The 22,111-nt window shown below is 46.1% G+C and overlaps 1 protein-coding gene across 1 annotated transcript in view; it reads left to right on the top strand.

The window, feature by feature from the left end:
* sgip1a (SH3GL interacting endocytic adaptor 1a) overlaps positions 1-14,859 on the top strand; it is a 250,115-nt gene extending 235,256 nt beyond the window's left edge. Inside the window, exons 22-24 of the mRNA XM_070886140.1 lie at positions 1,066-1,130; positions 8,700-8,864; positions 14,778-14,859. Of these exons, the coding sequence (XP_070742241.1) occupies positions 1,066-1,130; positions 8,700-8,864; positions 14,778-14,800 (253 nt within the window). The 3' untranslated portion in view covers positions 14,801-14,859. The remainder of the gene's footprint in view (positions 1-1,065; positions 1,131-8,699; positions 8,865-14,777) is intronic.
* Positions 14,860-22,111: the final 7,252 nt, after the last annotated feature.

Here is a 22,111-nt window from a genome sequence, read left to right as displayed (position 1 = left end):
GACCAAAGTGAGACAGTATAAAAGGCACCCATGCTGATGGAATAGATGGCAGGTCAAGTAGAGATGGGAGAAGCAAGCTGTGAGTGGTGTGATAGGTACCAATGAGGTGAGACTGGATGGCGACTTTGCTGGAAACACATGCAGTCAGCAGAAAGCTAAATCTCTGCTGGCAATGCAATGAGGAAATTGACCAGCTGTGAAGTGGGAGCTTTTATAGTACATTTCATGCTGTCAACTAATCAGCTGGAGCAATGGCCACTCAACTCCCACCTCAGGCTGACAGACGTGGTTCCGGAGCTGCATGAATCCCATGGGCAGCCAGGGAAATTTGAAATGTGGGCTGAAAAAGGTGCTTAAGGGTCTGACATCAAGGTGATAATGATTTGAAGTAGTTCACCCACCTCTGCCATTCGGGTTGCTGCCGCACTGGCAAATGCACCCGAAGAAAAAGGCGTGTGGGGACGGGAGGACAGTGGGCTTCCATCCCACTCCAACTTATTTCAAATTTCCCACCTGACCCGCCTCCCATCGCACCCACATGGACCCCAGAAAATTCTGGCCTTTGCCTCTATTTTAAAGCCAAGGATCCCTTATGCCTTTTTAACAGCCTTCTCAATTTGTTCTGCTACCTTTGATGATTTGTGTACGTACAACTCCAGGTCCCTCTGTTCCTGCATCCCCATTAAAGTTGTACCATTTAGTTTAGAATGCCTCTTCTCATTATTTCTACCAAAATGAATCACTTCACACTTCTCTGTGGTAAATTTCATCTGCTATACAGTGACTCCTGACAGAAAATACATACACAGCAACGTCATTTAGGATAGGGCTGACTCCCTGTGATATTCTTCATGGTGGAATAGCCTGCTGACCCACATTGACTAGGCACACACGTTAAAAAAGATCACTTAAGCAAGGTACCAGTCCTCAGATAACCTCCCTAAAATCCCTACCCCAGCATGAATCAGCACCTTCAGGAGAGGAGGAACAACTTAGACAGGTCTTGTTCATCTCGACAGTTTGAAGTTTTGTTAGTAACTACCTGAATGGCCTTTGTTTTTCAAGGAATGCCGAACAACATAGGATACTTTGGAAGATCCCAGATATATCCCAGAAATCTGAAAATGGAGGTAACTTGAGAATGAAATTCTGCTATTGAACTAAACATTTTATTTTAGATCTCTATTAAAGGCTCTGTTGCTGTTTCCGCCAGTGTAACAATAAACTTAAAAAATTGAAAATGATCTATGTTATGTTTCACATACACAAAGCACTCGCTGCGGCTATATTACGAGGAGGCAACCGATGGTATTCGCCAGCTAGGCTGGGAGCCCCGATTGTGCTCAATAACTTGTTATATTGCATGTCAGTGTGTCCTATGGAGTGTGCATGCCCTTTCACAGGATCCACTCAAGGCTCCTGACTGACTCAGGCCCTGTTCAATTGCACGGATTGCACAGCCTTACATAAGAACGGAAATCGAAGAAAGGCCTATTTGGTTTGTTTTGGATCCATGCTCATTAACTGCGGGTTGGTATTTCACAGAGAACCCTTATAGCGAGCAGATGGTTGACTTTCATTCAAACTGAGGGCCCAAAGGTGAAAGAACTATTTTTTAAACCCACTCCACCACCCAGCACATTTGTTGAATTGTATTAATGTTCCAAATTCAAAACTTTTGAGAGTTGGGATGGAACAGTGACACAAAACATGGGCTCCCGTTCACGGAAGTGCATCCGCAACGACAACGCCCCCACCCTATCAGAAGTGCCAAATAATGGCACGGCACCTCTCTACAGGAAAGGAAACTCAAAACACCTCAGTTAAAGTTGAGGAGCTGATCAGTTGGCCATAGTCCTCATTGGTAAGGATATGTGGTGTAAGAATCCCAATCAAGTGGGCACAATGGGAGTAAAACTAACTAAGTGTTGAAACAAAGTTGCTTTTAATGAGTTATTTTAATGATACAATTCAAATGAAAACAGATAATAACATTTTTGAAACAGGGTTACCCTATTTTTCAAAAGGAAAGCCTGGGAGACCCATGTGTCATGACAGCATCAAGTTGAAGTGGTGCAATGGCACTTCACGAAAGTGAAGCAAATTGCACCTTTCTTTACACTGTTAGTCAGTAGGAAAAAAAACTGTTCCAGTACTTTACAGGGGTGTTACATAAGTGAACTAATCCTCTGGAGCAGCAAAGCAATGTTACAGATGGCTCAAGGCTGAGGTGCAACAAAAAACCCAGGACCTAAAGAATAAACAGTGGATGGAGAACGCACAGGAGATACAGCAGCTGGCCGACAGCCATGATGTGCAACGATTCTTCATCGCAGACAACATAGAAAATAGGTGCAGGAGTAGGCCATTCGGCCCTTCGAGCCTGCACCACCATTCAATAAGATCATGGCTGATCATTCACCTCATTACCCTTTACCTGCTTTCTCTCCATACCCCTTGATCCCTTTAGCCGTAAGGGCCATATTCAACTCCCTCTTGAATATATCTAACGAACTGGCATCAACAACTCTCTGCGGAAGAGAATTCCACAGGTTAACAACTCTGAGTAAAGAAGCTTCTCCTCATCTCAATCCTAAATGGCTTACCCCTTATCCTTAGACTGTGTCCCCTGGTTCTAGACTCCCCCAACATCGGGAACATTCTTCCTGCATCTAACCTGTCCAGTACCGACAGAATTTTATATGTTTCTATGAGATCCCCTCTCATTCTTCTAAATGCCAGTGAATACAGGCCCAGTCGATTCACTCTCCTCATATGTCAGTCCTATCATCCCGGGAATCAGTCTGGTGAACCTTCGCTGCACTTCCTCAATAGCAAGAACATCCTTCCTCAGATTAGGAGACCAAAACTGAACAAAATATTCCAGGTGAGGCCTCATCAAGGCCCTGTACAACTGCACCAAAACCTCCCTGCTCCTATACTCAAATCCCCTTGCTATGAAGGCCAACATGCCATTTGCTGCCTTCACCGCCTGCTGTACCTGCATGCCAACCTTTAATGACTGATGTACCATGACACCCAGGTCTCGCTGCACCTTCCCTTTTCCTAATCTGTCACCATTCAGATAATATTCTGCCTTCATGTTTTTGCCACCAAAGTGGATAACCTCACATTTATCCACATTATACTGCATCTGCCATTCATTTGCCCACTCACCTAACCTGTCCAAGCCACCCTGCAGCTTCTTAGCATCCTCCTCACAGCTCACACCGCCACCCAGCTTAGTGTCATTTGCAAACTTGGAGATATTACTCTCAATTCTTTCATCTAAATCACTGATGTATATTGTAAATAGCTGGGGTCCCAGCACTGAGCCCTGTGGCACCTCACTAGTCACTGCCTGCCATTCTGAAAAGGACCTGTTTATCCTGACTCTCTGCTTCCTGTCTGCCAACCAGTTCTCTATCCACATCAATACATTACCCCCAATACCATGTGCTTTCATTTTGCACACCAATCTCTTGTGTGGGACCTTGTCAAAAGACTTTTGAAAGTCCAAATACACCACATCCACTAGTTCTCCGTTGTCTACTCTACTAGTTACAGCCTCAAAAAATTCTAGAAGATTTGTCAAGCATGATTTCCCTTTCATAAATCCATGCTGACTTGGACCGATCCTGTCACTGCTTTCCAAATGCGCTACTATTTCATTTTTAATAATTGATTTCAACATTTTCCCCACTACTGATGTCAGGCTAACCAGTCTATAATTACCCATTTTCTTTCTCCTTCCTTTTTTAAAAAGTGGTGTTACATTAGCTACCCTCCAGTCCATAGGAACTGATCCAGAGTCGATTGACTGTTGGAAAATGATCACCAATGCATCCACTATTTCTAGAGCTACTTCCTTAAGTACTCTGGGATGCAGACTATCAGGCCCTGGTGATTTATCGACCTTCAATCCCATCAATTTCCCGAACACAATTTCCTGACTAATAAGGATTTCCTTCAGTTCCTCCTCCTCGCTAGACCCTCGGTCCCCTAGTATTTCTGGAACGTCATTTGTGTCTTCCTTCGTGAAGACAGAACCAAAGTATTTGTTCAATTGGTCTGCCATTTCTTTGTTCCCCATTATAAATTCACCTGATTCTGACTGCAAGGGACCTACGTTTGTCTTCACTAATCTTTTTCTCTTCACATATCTACAGAAGCTTTTGCAGTCAGTTTTTATGTTCCCAGCAAGCTTCCTCTCATACTCTATTGTCCCCCTCCTAATTAAACCCTTTGTCCTCCTCTGCTGAATTCTAAATTTCTCCCAGTCCTCAGGTTTGCTGCTTTTTCTGGCCAATTTATATGCCTCTTCCTTGGATTTAACACTATCCTTAATTTCTCTTGTTAGCCACGGTTGAGCCACCTTCCCTGTTTTATTTTTACTCCAGACAGGGATGTACAATTGTTGAAGTTCATCCATGTGATCTTTAACTGTTTGCCATTGCCTATCCACCGTCAACCCTTTAAGTATCATTAACCAGTCTATTCTAGCCAATTCACGTCTCATACCATCGAAGTTACCTTTTCTTAAGTTCAGGATCCTAGTCTCTGAATTAACTGTGTCACTCTCCATCTTAATAAAGAATTCTACCATATTATGATCACTCGTCCCCAAGGGGTCTCGCACAAGATTGCTAACGTGCCCTTTCTCGTTACACATCACCCAGTCTAGGATGGCCAGCCCTCTAGTTGGTTCCTCAACATATTGGTCTAGAAAACCATCCCTAATGCACTCCAGGAAATCCTCCTCCACCGTATTGCTACCAGTTTGGTTAGCCCAATCTATATATAGAGTAAAGTCATCCATGATAACCGTAGTACCTTTATTGCACACATCCATAATTTCTTGTTTGATACTGTCCCCAATCTCACTACTACTGTTTGGTGGTCTGTACACAACTCCCACTAGCGTTTTCTGCCCTTTGGTATTCCGCAGCTCTACCCATACAGATTCCACATCATCCAAGCTAATGTCCTTTCTTACTATTGTGTTAATTTCCTCTTTAACCATCAACGCTACCCCACCTCCTTTTCCTTTCTGTCTATCCTTCCTGAATGTTGAATACCCCTGGATATTGAGTTCCCAGCCTTGGTCACCCTGGAGCCATGTCTCCGTAATCCCAATTAGATCATATTCGTTAATAGCTGCCTGCGCATTTAATTTGTCCACCTTATTACGAATACTCCTAGCATTGAGGCACAGAGCCTTCAGGCTTGTCTTTTTAACACACTTTGTCCCTTTAGACTTTTGCTGTAATGTGGCCCTTTTTGATTTTTGCCTTGGGTTTCTCTGTCCTCCACTTTAACTTTTCCTCTTGCTATCTTTTGCTTCTGCCCCCATTTTACTTCCCTCTGTCTCCCTGCATAGGTTCTCATCCCCCTGCCATATTGGTTTAACCCCTCCCCAACAGGACTAGCAAACACTCGCCCTAGGACATTGGTTCCGGTCCTGCCCAGGTGCAGACCATCTGGTTTGTACTGGTCCCACCTCCCCCAGAACTGGGTCCAAATGTCCCCAGAATTTGAATCCCTCCCTCCTCCACCACTCCTCAAGCCACGTATTCATCTTAGCTATCCTGCAATTCCTACTCTGACAAGGCCACCTATGGCCCAAACACCCAAGGCCCCACCCCACTGCTGGCCAAGAACGGGGAAACACTCAAAGACACCGAGGCAGTCAGGGCCCGCCGGAAGGAGCACTTCGAAGATCTCCTCAACCGAGACTCTGCCTTTGACTCGAGTGTTCTCGACTCCATCCCGCAACATGATACTCGCCACCACCTCAGTCAAACCCCAACACTGCACGAGGTAGGAAAAGCCATAAGACAGCTTAAGAACAACAACAAGGCTTCAGGAGCGGATGGAATCCCTGCTGAGGCACTGAATTATGGTGGAGAGGCACTACTGGCGCGAATACATGACCTCATCTCTCTCATCTGGAGGGAGGAGAGCATACTGGGAGATTTCAGATGCAGTGATCGTGGCCATCTTTAAAAAAAGGGACAAGTCCGACTGCGGCAACTACAGAGGAATCTCCCTGTTATCAGCCACTGGCCAGAGTCCTCCTCAACCGTCTTCTCCCGGTGGCTGAGGAGCTTCTCCCGGAATCACAGTGCGGATTTCGTCCCCTACTCGGCACAACGGACATGATTTTTGCAGCGCGACAGCTGCAGGAAAAATGCAGGGAGCAGTGCCAGCCCTTATAAATGGCCGCCTTCGATCTTACAAAGGCTTTTGACACTGTCAACCACGAGGGTCTATGGAGCGTTCTCCTCCGCTTCGGATGCCCCCAAAAGTTTGCCACCATCCTCCGCCTGCTCCATGACGACATGCAGGCCATGATCCTTACTAATGGATCCATTACAGACCCAATGCCCATCCGGACCAGGGTCAAACAGGGCTGCGTCATCGCCCCAACCCTCTTCTCAATCTGCCTCGCTGTCATGCTCCACCTCACAGTTGACAAGTTCCCCGCTGGAGTGGAACTAAACTACAGAACCAGTGGGAACCTGTTCAACCTTCGCCGTCTCCAGGCCAAGTCCAAGACCACCCGAACCTCTGTCGTCGAGTTACAGTATACGGACGACGCCTGCGTCTGCGCACATGCAGAGGTTGAACTCCAGGACATAGTCGACGTATTTACTGAGGTGTACAAAAGCATGGGCCTTATGCTAATCATCAGCAAGACAAAGGTCGTCCACCAGCCTGTCCTCACCGCACAGCACTGTCCCCCAGTCATCAAGATCCATGGCACGGCCCTGGACAACATGCACCACTTCCCATATCTCGGGAGCCTCCTATCAACACGAGATCCAACACCGCCTCCAGTGCGCCGGTGCAGCTTTCGGCCGCCTGAGGAAAAGTGTGTTTGAAGTCCAGGCCCTCAAAACTGCCACCAAGCTCATGGTCTATAGGGCTGTAATAATACCCGCCCTCCTGTATGGCTCAGAAACATGGACCATGTACAGTAGACACCTCAAGTCGCTGGAGAAATACCACCAATTATGTCTCCGCAAGATCCTACAAATCCCCTGGGAGGACAGACGCACCAACATCAGCGTCCTCATCCAGGCCAACATCCCCAGCATCGAAGCACTGACCACACTTGATCAGCTCCGCTGGGCAGGTCACATAGTTCGCATGCCAGACACGAGACTCGGAACTCCTTCATTGCAAACGAGTCAAAGGTGAGCAGCAGAAACGTTACAAAGACACCCTCAAAGACTCCCTGATAAAATGCAACATCCCCACTGATACCTGGGAGTCCCTGGCCAAAGACCGCCCTAAGTGGAGGAAGTGCATCCGGACAGCGCCGAGCACCTCGGGTCTCATCGCCGAGTGCATGAAGAAATCAAGCGCAGGCAGCGGAAAGAGCGTGCAGCAAACCAGTCCCACCCACCCCTTCCCTCAATGACCATCTGCCGCCCCTGTGACAGAGACTGTGGTTCTCGTATTGGACTGTACAGCCACCTAAGAACTCCTGTTAAGAGTGGAAGCAAGTCTTCCTCGATTCCGAGGGACTGACTATGATGACTCCTCCTTCATCCCTTAGGAGAGTCAGCAGTTATGGGGCCGAAATTGCCCTCCGCCCGAAACTGGGCACACCTATCGTTTTTTAGGTGCTCTGTTCGCGCTAGTGCATGGGGCTTATGTTTCCAGTCAGAGCGGTATTGGTGTGGGGAGAGGGGCAGAAGAGCAGTCGTGTTGGAGTAGCCTCCACTAGCAGGGCAGAAGTGGGGGCAGGTCGGAGTGGCCGACGCTCCAAGTCATCAATGCCGCGCTGATGATGTCATCGCACTGGCCGTCACATCGTCCCTCCCCTTCAGTTAAAGGGGAGGGCTGCTGTGAACTCTGCAGTCGACCGACAAATAAAATATATAATGGAGTCGCTGGCAGTAGTACCTCCCCTTAAGACAGGCCGTGTCACCCAGCCACAAAAAGCTGTCAGTGGCACCAACTGGCAGCGCTCCCGCGGGGCAATTCTGCACGGGACAGTTTTGGAAAGGTGGTCATCGCCGGTCGGTAAAGGGTCAGTGAATGTATGACGCAGCAGGAGAATGGGCAGAGCGGTCCCCTACACCACTCAAAAACTATAGGAGGGCAATATACAAAATGGTGGCCCCTCCATGGCGACTCGGCGGCCATTCCACACAGACCCGTGGCCACCCCTTTCAGGCAGCCAGGGGCCTTATAGAAAGGGGCAATTTTGGTCCAATGAAGTTTACAATGTCTCAATCAGTAATTTATATTACAAATACAATTTCAATGACTTTTATTTGCAATTTAATTTCTCCCTTCCTGCATTTAGATATGCAAAGCCACAAACCAACATTGTTCAAATGGGAAAGTTGATGATCTACTCCTAGCCCTACATCAATACTGTCTCTTGAGCAGATTGCACAGCAGGGTACAAGAGTGACCCATAGATGATTGGCCCTCCAGTCTGCCATCTCTCTCTGCCAAGTCAATATGACTGATATGGGCAGCTCATCATAGTGGTAGATCATAGATACTAAATTGTATCTCAACTCACACACACACACACACACACAGAGCCTCCAGTGTAGTACAGACCCAGTCACCTGACCTCCCTAATGTGTTTGCCAAAGGGACCTTATCAAATTTTGAGTGTAAAGTTCCAGCCTCTTCTTTACATATGTTCTTGTTCTTCCGCTGGTTTCTTTTAGGTGTTGGATCTCTCCTGGCCAGGTTTCACCTATCAGAAGGTCCAAGTAAACCTGCAACATTGGCTGTCCAGTTCACTAGCGAAGGGAGCACACTGTCTGGTGTCGATATTGAATTGGTTGGAGCAGGATATAGGTTTTCACTCATCAAAAAGAGATTTGCAGCAGGTAATTTTCAAAGATCATACAGTAGCTTTAATCATTTACATTATCTCATTATAAAGGAAAAAAACCCTACATCGAATAATACAACATAGAAGGAGGCCATTCAGCCCATTGAGTCTGTGCCATCTTTCAAAGAGCAATCTAGTAAATCCTATTCCCACATGGCCCTGAAAATCCGCTTGGCCAACGGTTCTGACAGTTATGTTCGGATCACACCCACCTCGAACCTCGATGCTGACCCCAGTGGACTTTCTAGGGTCAAGAGGAGGCTCCCTCATTTGTCTGGCAATGGTGGGTGCACACTGCTTATGGGGCACTGCCACGCCTCACATGAAAAAACAATTACTCTCAAAAGAAATCTTTGGAAGTGAAACTGTTGAAAAAGAATTGTTAAAATTACATTGAAAACAAGCTGGTTCATGAGGATAAATCCCCCTCCCCCTCCCCCCACTTTGTAATAACTCCTCGAACAAGTACTTTGTTTCCTATCGTTCAGCTGGTTTCGTATCCATTTCCCAGGGTTCACTCTGAATCCCCACAGCTTTGGGTGTGATTAATAGTCTTTTATCTGGAAATTATCAAAAGCCATTTTGTAAGTCAAGTTCCAACACATCATGGGCTTACTACAAGTACAATTGGGTAATCAATTCCTCAAGGAATTGGAGAAGGTTGATCAAGCAGGATCATCCCTTCTGCATCCAAGCTGACTGCTGTTAACCAGGTTATTGTTATACATGACTGTTGAGACAATGGGCGAAATGGCTGCCTTCTGTGCTGTAAACGTCTATGGTTCTAAAATAAAATTGCTAAATAACATATTATATCCAAAAGAGATGCCAACTGTATTGTATCCATGCCCTTGTATAACAAAAAGTTATTAAAAAAAGGTTTAGAGATGAGAATTTATACATACAATTATTATTTTGGATATTCATGATGGCGCTTCGGTTTTTGATGTTTTGCTGGAGACACTTGCCCTTATTTTGGGTAGCAACACCTCGGGGTCAATTTTCATTGCCTTTGTCTGCTATTATAATTGTCATGTATTCAACCAGCAATGTAACCCATGTATAATCTGACCTAAGTTGTACACTGTGAGAACAATGACCACTAGGTGGTGAACTTGTGGGAGACACTCCTAACCTGGACCTTCAGATATAAAAGGGGAAGCTCCACCCACTTCCTGCACTTGAGTGCAAAGGAATAAAGGACAGGTCACAGACTGACCTTCTCTCAAGTATGGGCCTCGTGTGCATTTATACTGTATAGTAAGGACGTATCAATGGCGACGAGAAACTGGGATTTAAACCATGCGAGCATGGCCACTAGCAGAACAGATGAGAGGTACTGTGTTAAGGAACGGTTGGGACAGAGATTCAACATTGTTACAGCAGCACACAGTTCTCCAGGCAGACAAGGGCAATCGGGCATGCCCCAACATGTAATCGAACCCAGAGGAGGAGTTTGACAGAGACAATGGCAAGCTGAGCGGCCATTCACGCCATTGCAAGGGACAATGCGGCCAGTAATGGGGCCATCAACACCTGTTAATGGCGCACTCAAGGACAATAACAGGGGCAGTCAGAGACGATCGACTGGCAAGGGACCTTTTGTTTCCAACAGCAGCTCATGTTGGAGGCATCGAGGCACACACTCAGCCGGAGATGAGCAAAATACCTGCAGAAATGAACGCTGGGGGAAATCGCTGGAAGCTGAAGTTCAGCGAGTTTATGTGGAGCACGTATACAGTTCATACACCAGGACGCCACCGATAATGATGAAAGTGCTCCTCAATGGCATCCCAGTATCAATGGAGCTAGACACGGGGGCCAGCTAGTCCCTAATGGGTATCAAACAGTTCGAAAAGTTGTGGGCGTCCAAGGCCAGGAGGCCAAAATTATCGCCGATTGACGCACAGCTACGGACTTACACAAAGGAGATCATTCCGGTGCTAGGTGGCGCCATGGTAGTCGGAGAACAGGTTGCCACTCTGGGTTGTCCCGGGGGATGGTCCCGCACTACTGGGGAGGAGTTGGCTTGCTGTCATGAACTGGAAATGGGGTGACGTCAATGCAATTTCCTCTGTGGAGCAAGTATCATGCTCACAGATCCTGGACAAATTTGACTCATTATTTCAACCCGGCATCGGCACTTTCATGGGGGCCAAGGTAGTGATTCACATAAACCCGGACGCCAGGCCAGTACACCACAAGGCCAGGGCGGTGCCGTACGTGATGCGGGAAAAGATAGAAGGCGAATTGGACCGCCTGCTGAGGGAAGGCATCATCTCGCCAGTCGGTGCTCAAGGCGGATGGATCGGTCAGGATATGTGGTGATTACAAGGCCACCATCAATCAGGTGTCACTCCAAGACCAGTACCCGCTACCGAGAGCGGAGGACCTCTTTGCGACGCTATCCGGTGGCAAACCTTTTTCAAAATTGGACCTGACCTCAGCTTACATGACCCAGGAGCTGGCGAGTGAGTCGAAGAAGCTGACCACCATCACGACACACAAGGGGTTGTTTGAGTACAACAGATGTCCATTCGGGATTCGCTCGGCCGCCGCGATTTTCCAACGAAATATGCAAAGCCTCTTCAAATTGATTCCAGGGACGGTGGTTTTTCAGGACGACATCCTCATCACGGGTTACAATACTGAAGAACACCTCCACAACCTGGAGGAGGTGCTACGCAGACTGGACCGGGTAGGGCTGCGACTGAAAAAGGCGAAGTGCGTCTTCCTAGCTCCAGAGGTAGAATTCCTGGGGATGAGGGTAGCGGCAGACAGGATCAGCCCTACTGCATCCAAGACGGAAGCGATCCAGAGAGCACTCAGACCCCGTAACACGACAGAGCTGCGTTCGTTCCTGGGGCTCCTGAACTATTTTGGTAACTTTCTTCCCACAATGAGCACGCTGCTAGAGCCGCTACATGTGCTCCTACGCAAAGGTCGCGAATGGGTCTGGGGGGACAGCCAGGAAAGGGCTTTTAATAGAGCATGCAATTTGTTATGTTCCAACAATCTGTTAACGCTATATGACCCATGTAAGAAACTTGTGTTAACGTGCGATGCGTCGTCCTATGGTGTCGGGTGTGTGTTGCAGCATGTCAATGCCAAGGGTCAGTTACAGCCGGTAGCTTATGCCTCCAGAAGTCTGTTCCAGGCAGAAAGGGGCTACTGGATGGTAGAAAAGGAGGCGCTCGCATCTGTATATGCAGTAAAGAAAATGCACCAGTACCTGTTTGGCAGGAAATTTGAGCTGGAGACAGATCACAAACCCCTAACGTCCCTTTTGGCCGACAACAAGGCCATAAATGCAAACGCATCGGCCCGCATACAGAGGTGGGCACTCACGTTAGCTGCCTATGTCTACACAATTCAGCACAGACCGGGCACCGAAAATTGCGCCGATGCACTCAGCAGGCTCCCATTAGCCACCACTGAGGGGGCTACCGAGCATGCTGCTGAGATGGTCCTGGCTGTTGAAACTTTCGGAAGCGAAGGCTCACCCGTGACAGCCGGTCAGATTAAAGTCTGGACAAATAGAGATCCACTATTTTCTCTAGTCAAGAAATGTGTCCTGAATGGGGACTGGGCAGCCACGTACAGGGCATGCCCTGAGGAATTTAAACCATTTCACAGGCGCAGGGATGAACTCTCGATTCAGGCCAATTGCCTACTGTGGGGAAACCGCGTAGTCATGCCCCAGATGGGCAGAGAGGTATTCATCAGAGAACTCCACAATGAGCACCCGGGCATTGTCATCATGAAGGCAATTGCCAGGTCACACGTTTGGTGGCCAGGGATAGACGCAGATCTAGAACTTTGTGTTCGCAGGTGCAACACGTGTGCCCAGCTGGGCAATGCGCCCAGGGAAGCCCCCTTAGCCCCTGGCCATGGCCCGCCAAGCCTTGGTCACACATCCATGTGGACTACGCAGGTCCTTTCATGGGAAAAATGTTTTTGGTTGTAGTAGACACCTATTCCAAATGGATCGAGTGTGATATTTTAAATTCAAGCACATCCTCTGCCACGGTAGAAAGTCTACGGGCAATGTTCGCCGCCCACGGTCTACCGGACATCTTGGTCAGCGACATGGCCCGTGCTTCACAAGCACTGAATTCCAGGACTTCATGGCAGGCAATGGAATTAACCATGTCAGAACGGCACCGTTCAAGCAGGCCTCAAACGGCCAGGCAGAACGAGCAGTGCAGATAATCAAACAGGGGATGCTCAGAATCCCAGGGAGTTCCCTACAAAGCCGCTTATCACGCTTCCTGTTGGCCTACAGATCCCGACCACACTCGCTCACAGGGGTTCCACCCGTAGAGCTGCTAATGAAAAGGACGCTCAAAACCCGGTTATCCCTTATACACACCACCATGAAAGAAATTGTCGAGAGCAGGCACCAGTCACAATATGACTACCATGACAGGAATGCAAGGTCGCGATGTATTGATGTAAATGACCCTGTTTTTGTCCTCAACTACGCTGCAGGGCCCAAATGGCTTGCAGGCACTGTGATTGCCAAAGAGAGAAATAGGATTTTGGTAGTTAAACTTACCAATGGACAAATCTGCCGCAAACATGTGGATCAAACAAAAAGGAGGTTCAGCAACCCCATAGAAGAAGCAGAGGAAGAACACGATATAGAGTTCACTCCTCCACAGGTGACCGAACACAGGGACCAAAGGGAGGAGAGCCCAGTCACTGTGGGCAGTCCGGACAGGCCTGAGGCACCGCAAACAGCAGACACTCAGGCCAGCGCCCAACAACCGGAGCCCCAACTCAGGCACTCTACAAGAGAGCATAAACCACCAGAGAGAGACTCAACCTGTGATCCCAATAAGACTTTGGGGGAGGGGGGGGGGAGGTGATGTCTTGTATTCAACCAGCAATGTAACCCATGTATAATCAGACCTAAGTTGTACACTGTGAGAACAATGACCACTAGGTGGTGAACTTGTGGGAGACACTCCTAACCTGGCCCTTCAGATATAAAAGGGGAAGCTCCACCCACTTCCTGCACTTGAGTGCTAAGGAATAAAGGACAGGTCACAGACTGACCTTCTCTCAAGCATGGGCCTCGTGTGCATTTATACTGTATAGTAAGGATGTATCAATAATGGGCCAGTAACAGCCTCAAAATTGGGTCAGTAGTCTTCCCGTCCTATTAATGCAATGCAACCAGCTCCATTTTGAAAGGGGCCCACTGCCTGGTGTCCAAAGTTCCCATCCTCTTTCAGGCGACAAGCCCCTTTTAATATGGAAATCATGGCCCTATGATGTAAATAGAACCTCGATTGCTATTTTAGATGGGACATGGTCCAGTACTACAAAGAGGCCCGCTAAAGGCAAGTGTTCAATTATTTTTGTGGGCCCCAGAGGAGCCGTTCATCCTCCCTAATCACCTGCCCCCACCCCTCCCACCCACACAACGTACCTTGCTGGCAGCTACCCTAAGTCGCATGTTTGGTGTCGCGCAACTTGCCTGCCAGACTTGAGGTCAGGGCCTCTTCGCTCCTTGAACAAGCAACTGACCAGTGCAGCCAGTTGCCCAAAAGTCAAAATAGACCCCCAGGAATTTCTTTGGCACTTCTCCCAATCGGCCACATAACTTCAGCAGTAGATCGTCAGAAACTCCATTTATGCATCTGTCCAAAGATTCCACTAAAGTTACGGCAACCAATAGGCAGAACTCCTGAGGAAATTCCTAGAGCATATACCAACATCCGAGATCAGGTACGGTATGGTTGGATGTAGAGTGAAGTTCCCTCTATTCTGCCTCAACAATGTGCCTTTAACACTATTGCTAAAACACTACACATGTTATCTTTTCCAGCTACCAGCTATCCCAGTGGTCTGTCTGAATGTGACTCCAGTATTTTCTAATTTAATTTTGTTTCTTTTATAGGGAAATACATGGCTGATAACTGAAGTCTCGCAACTTTGCCCAGTGTTACTCAGCGCACAGCTGTTTAAACACAAACAGGAGACGTTAAAGACTGAACCTGTAAACAAACTTTTACTTACTGATTTCAAACTTCTATTCCATGCGGCCAGTGCATTTCCAACAACAACGAGAAGTCAGAGTAACACCAGAAAGCGCCAACCAGTCCTGCAGTATTATTATATGATCGATGTGACATTGGTAACATTTCGTATTTTACAGTGTAATAAATGTATTTGTAATTTGGTATTCACCTCTCCCCACACTCTTCACTCCAGATGTCTGTATTTCAGCTGTTATAGGCATTTCAGAGATATTACAATTAACCTTTAGGCTATGCCTCTTCAAACATGTAGCATTGTATTTGAGATGAGTAGCATTGTCTGAGAAATATATTGCATTCTTTCAATTTTAGCCCCTTAACCTACCAGTATTGATGCCAATTGTTTCAGATTTAAAAAAAAACGTTCCCATACACATTTTTTTGCTGTTGGAAAAATGCCCATCCTGTGATCTCCCGATTAGTGAATAAGAATCATTTTGCAAAGCAATGCTATGTTTTAGAAGAATACCTGTATGGTGGGTGAGAGAGAGGTGTGCAATAATATTGGATAAATATCTCGTTTCGACAGAGGGTCAGGCCTGTTAACTTTGCAGAGATGAAAAGAAAATCTACTGGATTTTATAACATAAAATGCAAAAGAGGTCAGTCAGAATCTGATAGAGAAAGGTTAACATTTCAGATGGGACCCTAATGCTTAGGGTGCCATCTGAAATATTAATATATCTTTCAGCTGTGATTAACTTGCTGCGCAATTCCAATGTTAACTTTGCGGTCTGGAATGTTATGTCAGTTTCATGTCAGTGCTGAAAGTTACAATGTTATTATGTGAATACTAGTTCCAGCAGCTTCTTTTAAAAAAAAATCTAATTTATTTTGCTTTGGTGATGTGGTTGCAATTTTTACATAATAAAAATGAAATGATTTAAAAGTAGAAAAAATGTTGCAATGTGAAAGAGTGGATATGTTACCACCTTGAATTTTATTTTTAAAGTTCTTCTATCATACACATACACAGAGCAGTGTTTTTTTTAAATTAATCTTAAATCAGATTTGCATTGACACATTCGTTGATAATGCATTGTTTTAAAGCCTGGATTCCGTCTGGTATAAAGAGAGTATCGACCACTGGAAATAGCTGTGAATGTTTGAATGAACCTTCTCTCCCCAATCCACAGCCCCAGCAAAAAAAAAGTTTTGCATGACTGAAACTGGTACATGGTGTGATTTTACAATATTGATGATTCCTGAATCTTAAGTAGAGTACTACACAAAGTGTCTGGAAAATATAATAATATAAAGAGACAAATATTTTGCACGTTCTCCACTAAACATATCTTCATCTTCTGGTCACTGAGTGATACTAAAGGAAATGTAAATCAAAGTGAAATATTTTAAAAGACAAGGTCAGTATGAAGATCACTGCTAAAAAGTTAGCAGTGATACTCATAACCAGCTTATATCTGTAGTGAGCTGGCAACGGCACTTCTGCAGTTGGTGACAAAGCGTGAATGTGAACAGAACGGTGATCCTGCAATCGAGGGCAACACCTACCACTAAGATATGTGGTTTTGACCCATGTCTCAGATGGCAACCCCACCTCAGATGGCAGCTTAAATACAAGTGGCTCGACATCTGGGGTGGCCAGAAAGCATTGGCTGCTGGCAGACTGAGCAGTTGGAGCGCTGCAGCCTCCCTGAACAGGCCCGTGAAGCAATTCAGCTCCTGATGACCTGCATGGACTATCTTTCTCAACACCAGATAAAAAAGTCGCTGTTTGGAACTTTAAAAGAACTGCATGTGTGAACACTTCCACATGTGTGCTTCTTTTAAAGTGATTCCACCTAACTGAAGAAAGTGCTCTGCAATATAAATGAGCTGGCTGCTGCATTAGGGGCTGGGAGCTGGGTTTAAATTAATCATAATTTGTTGCAACGTGGAGTTATTTATTTTTCTCCCTTGATGTGTTCCCTCAGCGCTGATAAGAAACCAGGTGTTGCTCCTTTAGTGGCCCATTACATACGGCACTGTACACATAATAACACTGGGTTCATTTTAGTTGTCCATCAAAATGATGTGAATGACAAAGTAGTTGTTATCCTTTGTATTTTTGGAGCACTGCAGCACTGCTCTGCACAGCTGCTGTGCACCATGAATGTACTTGTATGAATTTGAGAAAAATAATCAGACCTAACCATTTCTGGCTGACTTTTGCCTTATAGATTAGAATAGTTCTGTTGGCACATCGATGGCCTCCTGGTAAAAGCACTGCCGACTATAAAAGTACATTGTGCAGACCAAAAATCAAAGTTTGATTCTTTGGTTTGTGTTAGTTGAGTTCAGCTGGGCAGCAGTTGAAGTACTACAGTTCGCCTTAGCATCCCCTGGACTAGGGAGGGAAAAATTGGCCAGGGACCCTATTCCTGATTACTATGCAGTGGCTCCTACTGGAAAGAGCACGTATGTGGATGTTGGTTGAGAACAGGATCATGCTCGCTGTCATAAACCCTTCATAGTTGAATAGCTTGTCAACATTCATTGTCAGGGCACACATACACACACAAAGAATGGCTACTTGGGGCAAGGTACTAAAAGGCTTTTGGGCCTGTAAAACCATATCCCAGCATGAGTCAACACCTTCAGAAGAGAAGGAGAAAATTTGAACAAAAATAAGAAATAGCTCAGTTGATACTGTGTGCTATTTTGTAAATACCGATTTCTTTTTTATATATACATATATACAAATATATATGTCATTTCCTCAGTGGCTGTTTTCCCTGTTGGTTCATTGCACATAATTATGAATATGCAATTATGTTTTAATGTATTATGTAGTAAAGAAATGGTCTGGCCATTTATAAATCAAATTCTAAATTCTATACAGTATGAAAATTAAACTGTAATATCTGTTTAAAATGTTAAATGTCATTTTTCTTTGAAATTAAAATAAAGTTAAAAAAATTTGAATTGCAGCACATGTATAATTTCTTGCATTTTCTTTTTAATTCCCATTATTCAAAAAAAATCAAACAGAAGGTTGTCCATGCTGAGGAATGGAACTTTTTTTTAAATTATCTTGTGCATCCAGTGTCAGCATTAAGCCCTGCCAGATGCAGTACGTTTAAACGGCACTATGACAGAGAAGATCACCTGTACACAACCAATGAGAAGTTCCGACTGAAGTTGTCATCACAACTCAACCTTGGGTGAATGGGAAACTGTACATTTAATACGCAATAATGCTTCACAATCAAACAGGCAGCAATGAGAGGGATTTACCACAGATAGGACTAGAATTCTCCTTTAAATTGAAAATACCATGATGTTAGTTGGGATAATGTAGCTGATAATCTTACAGAACCTGAAAGTTTGATATTAAAAACAGTATTCCATTAGTGCTGTTTTGCATGCAAGATATTTTGGTGTCTTTGAGTGAGCGGCTCTTACCTAAAATTTCTAATATAATAGGTACCTTTCGGCTGCAAAACATACAGGAATCCAGCTGGGCCTTTGATATCAGGTGATAAGTGACCAGTGCCATTTTTCAGTCCGTGCCCATGGAGCAGACAAAGGTAACAGTTTAATATACTGGCTACATAACTGATACATTCACTGAATGTTAAAAAAACACTGCATGTGGGCAATCACAACACTGGGAGACAGCTGCTATCTCACCATCGGCACACATTCAGTAAATAGATACAAACAGCACATCTACAGGGGAAAATAGGTCAGTCTAATTACTGCCCTCCAAACTCATATGATTTCTGATAGAAAGCTAAATAGAATATTTAGATTTTGATGGTTCTTGGGACATTCCTAGAATACTTAGCATTAAGTTCTATACTGTTACGGTTATGACACTCAAGTGGGACAGGGTGAGGTGGGGGGAATAAAATACATAAATGAAAGGAGTCACACCCTTAGGAAAATCTCATATTGTGAAGCAAATTAGCGCACAAAATTTCTAACAGATTGTATTATGGAATGCTGAGGAACAATCCCAAACTTAGCTCAGCCTTCGTGAGGAGAATCCAACCAAAAGAAGTTTTCTTCCTATGTATAAAGGCAGAGTCACCCTAGGACTTTCTTGCACAATTCCTGGTTGAAAACTCTGGAGCAACATTGGCAAAGGCCTGGGAGCCAATCTCCTGTGCTTCCTTCTAGCTGGTCTCCAAACAGAAGGGAAGGAAAATACTAAATTACTAGTGGATTTCCCATGATGTTGCTCACATTAAGCCAACACACATGGTCTGACTCTGATCTGTCTCTGTCGTCTTTGCGTTACTGGTTCCTCCTCTATGTTACTAATCTCGTCTTCTCTCTCTCGCTTTCACTTCTTTTCTGATACTATCTTTGCTATCTTTTGCTTTTCTTTTTTTGCCTTTGAGGTGGATGGTGGGTGATATGTTTGGGGAAGGGAACTGCTGAGGGACATGTCCACAATTTTTCTGGTGATGTGTATGGGACTCTGACCACAGGAACGATCCAGGCGGGTGCATGAGTGGAGGAGGGATCTGGCCAAGTCGGTGTGGCGCTTTGAGGTGACTTAGGTGGGAAATAGATCTAGCCGTGATGTAGGGCAGTCTCAGAAAATAACATGAAAGGGTAACACTCCAACCTCCTTGCATGATGTCTACTCCCACTGCCCCACAATCTGCCTCATCAATGTTCCACATCTTCAGCCCCTTCCTCCTATCACCTCTGTATTGTCCCATGTCCCTCACTACCCTGTTGCTGCTCCTCCTAACCCCCAATTCCTTACCTAATCCCTCCTTGTTCCTGCTACCTCCTCGTTCCCCTTGCTATTATTGGTTTTCTTTCCCACCAGCACATATTCCCTTTGCCTCCTTTATCACAGGCAGTCCCTCGGAATCGAGGAAGACTTGCTTCCACTCCCAAAGTTCTTTGATGGCTGAACAGTCCAATACGAGAGCCACAGACCCTGTTACAGGTGGGACAGACATTCGTCGAAGGAAGGGGTGGGTGGAGCTGGTTTGCCGCGCGCTCCTTCCACTGCCTGCACTTGACCTCTTCACGCTCTTTGCATTGAGACTCGAAGAGCTCAACGCCCTCCCGGATGCACTTTCTCCACCTCGGGCGGTCTTCGGCCAGGGTCTCCCAGGTGTCACTAGTGACGTCACACTTTAGCAGGGAGGCTTTGAGGGTGTCCTTGTAACATTTCTGTTGCCCACCTTTGGCTCATTTACCATGAAGGAGCTCCGCATAAAGCATTTGCTTAGGGAGTCTCGTATCTGGCATGCGAACTATGTGGCCTGCCCAGCGAAGCTGATCGAGTGTGGTCAGTGCTTCAATACTGGGGATGTTAGCCTGGTCAAGGACACTGATGTTGGTGCGCCTGTTCCTCCCAGGGGATTTGCAGGATCTTGCGGAGACATCGTTGGTGATATATCTCCAGCGACTTGAGGTGCCTTCTATACATCGTCCATGCCTCTGAGCCATACAGGAGGGCGGGTATTACTACAGCCCTGTAGACCATGAGCTTGGTGGTAGATTTGAGGGCCTGGTCTTTGAACACTCTTTTCCTCAGACGGCCGAAGGCTGCACTGGAGACGATGTTGAATCTCCGCATCAATGTCTGCCTTTGTTGATAAGAGGCTCCTGAGATATGGGAAATGGTCCACGTTGTTGAGGGCCGCACCGTGAATCTTGATGATTGGAGGGCAGTGTTGTGCAGTGAGGACAGGCTGATGGAGGACCTTTGTCTTACGGATACCTCTGGAGGTACAACCTCAAACCCACATTACTCCTTCAACCCTGTTGGCTCTACTCCCCTCACACCTTCATTCCCTCTACTATCCCTTCTCCTTTTACAGCCCATTCCCCTTTCTTTCCTCAATTCCCTGTCCTTCTTTCCTCACCCCCTGTTCTCCTGCTCGCTCCCATATCCTTTCAATCACAGTGGTTCCAAAGGCATTTGCTTTCTTAAAGCGATTATGCCATCATGAATAGAATAAAGCGCAGTAAGTGCTTTTTACATCCTTACTATACAGTATAAATGCACACGAGGCCCATGCTTGAGAGAAGGTCAGTCTGTGACCTGTCCTTTATTCCTTAGCACTCAAGTGATGGAAGTGGGTGGAGCTTCCCCTTTTATATCTGAAGGTCCAGGTTAGGAGTGTCTCCCACAAGTTCACCACCTAGTGGTCATTGTTCTCACAGTGTACAACTTAGGTCAGATTATACATGGGTTACAATGCTGGTTGAATACAGGACACCTGTCCCTCTTTCCTCTCCCCCTGTTCTCCTGCTCGCTCCCATATCGTTTCAATCACAGTGGTTCTAAAGGCATTTGCTTTCTTAAAGCGATTATGCCACCATGAATAGAATAAAGCGCAGTAAGTGCTTTACAAAACAAATTGGTGGACTGGGAAGCAGTGGCAGCAGGCGAGCAGGTTCATGGCTGGAGTGAGGATTGAGATTAGAAAGCGAAAGTGGGCGAGTGAATGGCCATAGACAAATTGCTGGAAAGTAGGAACGATCAAGGCGAGGACCAGGAAGTAGAGGCAGCTGGCTGAAGGGAACATACTTGAGAGATCCAAGTAGGCCATAGTTGGCTGCTGGGAAAAGGGAAATGGGGCTGGCTTAAGAGCAGGCAAGTCTGAAGTCCCAGCAAGGAATCGTCACCATCGGACAGAGCAGAGTGAATGAACATAGGCAATGGAGTGAGCAGGCCTGGAAGGAGTGAGACAGGAGAATGAGACTGTACTTAAAACATGGGCAGGGCAGATAAACAACAGAGACACTCCAGTGCAGTGCTGAGGGTGCAGGAGGGGGACGGGAATGTGGGAGAAATTGGAGTGGGGCCGGCGAATGGAGAAGGCGGTAGAGTGGGACATGAAGATAACTGGAACCAGCCCAGAGGCAGGAGATGAAGACAGAGACAGAAGGAAAGTCACAAAGAGTCTAGGCAATGAGAGGTGCATAATGAGCCGTACGTGGGACTAGAGGCTTATGTATCCCACAGGAGGAGGGGGCCTGACTAGCTTCTCATCAAAAGCTCACTCACAGTATACCCCGCCTCGGACCTGTTCTCAGCAAGTCATTCAATCTGCCCAGTGTAGACCCAGGGACAGGTGTCTCATCATTGGTTGGTTCACTCACTGCACACTCTGGCATTAGAAGCAGTACCTTCAAATCTCTATATTTTAAGGAATGAGAAGCTACAGTTTCGCTTAACTGTGGCTTAATAATGTAAGCAGTATCTGAGTGGGTA

This window comes from Pristiophorus japonicus, chromosome 8 (genome assembly GCF_044704955.1).
Source record: "Pristiophorus japonicus isolate sPriJap1 chromosome 8, sPriJap1.hap1, whole genome shotgun sequence".
Taxonomy (NCBI): Eukaryota; Metazoa; Chordata; class Chondrichthyes; family Pristiophoridae; genus Pristiophorus; species Pristiophorus japonicus.
Note: the sequence above shows the minus strand (reverse complement) of the source record. Positions and strands in the feature narration are given on the sequence as shown.